The 378-nt window shown below is 64.8% G+C and overlaps 1 protein-coding gene across 2 annotated transcripts in view; it reads right to left on the bottom strand.

The window, feature by feature from the left end:
* Positions 1-378, bottom strand: part of ARFIP2 (ADP-ribosylation factor interacting protein 2) — a 5,596-nt gene that overhangs the window by 4,728 nt on the left and 490 nt on the right. The window contains exons 2-3 of one of the 2 annotated variants that reach the window (XM_009702163.1): positions 325-378; positions 66-162 (exon numbers count right to left, since the gene is read on the bottom strand). The exon at positions 325-378 is cut by the window's right edge and continues 1 nt beyond it. In XM_009702163.1, the coding sequence (XP_009700465.1) occupies positions 66-162; positions 325-378 (151 nt within the window). Of the gene's footprint in view, positions 1-53; positions 163-324 lie in introns of both variants that reach the window. The other variant, XM_009702162.1, reaches the window with a different exon arrangement.

The following is a 378-nucleotide window of genomic DNA, read 5'->3' on the forward strand; positions in this document are numbered from 1 at the left end:
TCCCCCGCCGCCCCAGCCCCCTCTGCATGAGCCTGCGCCGCAGCCTGCCCTACCTTTGATGGTGCTGGTGGGGATGATGCCTTCAGCCGTGCCCCCATAGCCACCAGAGACAATGCTGGTTTCGTTGAGGTTGGGCCCCGACACCATCACCTGCTGCAGGTCCTGGAGTGGAGGGAGGAATGCAGGCAGCTGAGGCAGAGCCGGGACGTGTGGCCGAAGACAGCATAGCCCCAACGCAGAGTGGCACGCCAAGGCCCTGCCTGCTCCACACAGCCCAGAACATCCAGTGGTCCAGCACGTCCCCACCCGGCCCCAGTCACAAACCTGCTCCAAGCTGTCATCCTCTGGCAGGCTGCCCGTGTCCCCATTGCTGCTGAT

This window comes from Cariama cristata, unplaced genomic scaffold (assembly GCF_000690535.1).
Source record: "Cariama cristata isolate BGI_N322 unplaced genomic scaffold, ASM69053v1 scaffold26416, whole genome shotgun sequence".
Lineage (NCBI taxonomy): Eukaryota > Metazoa > Chordata > Aves > Cariamiformes > Cariamidae > Cariama > Cariama cristata.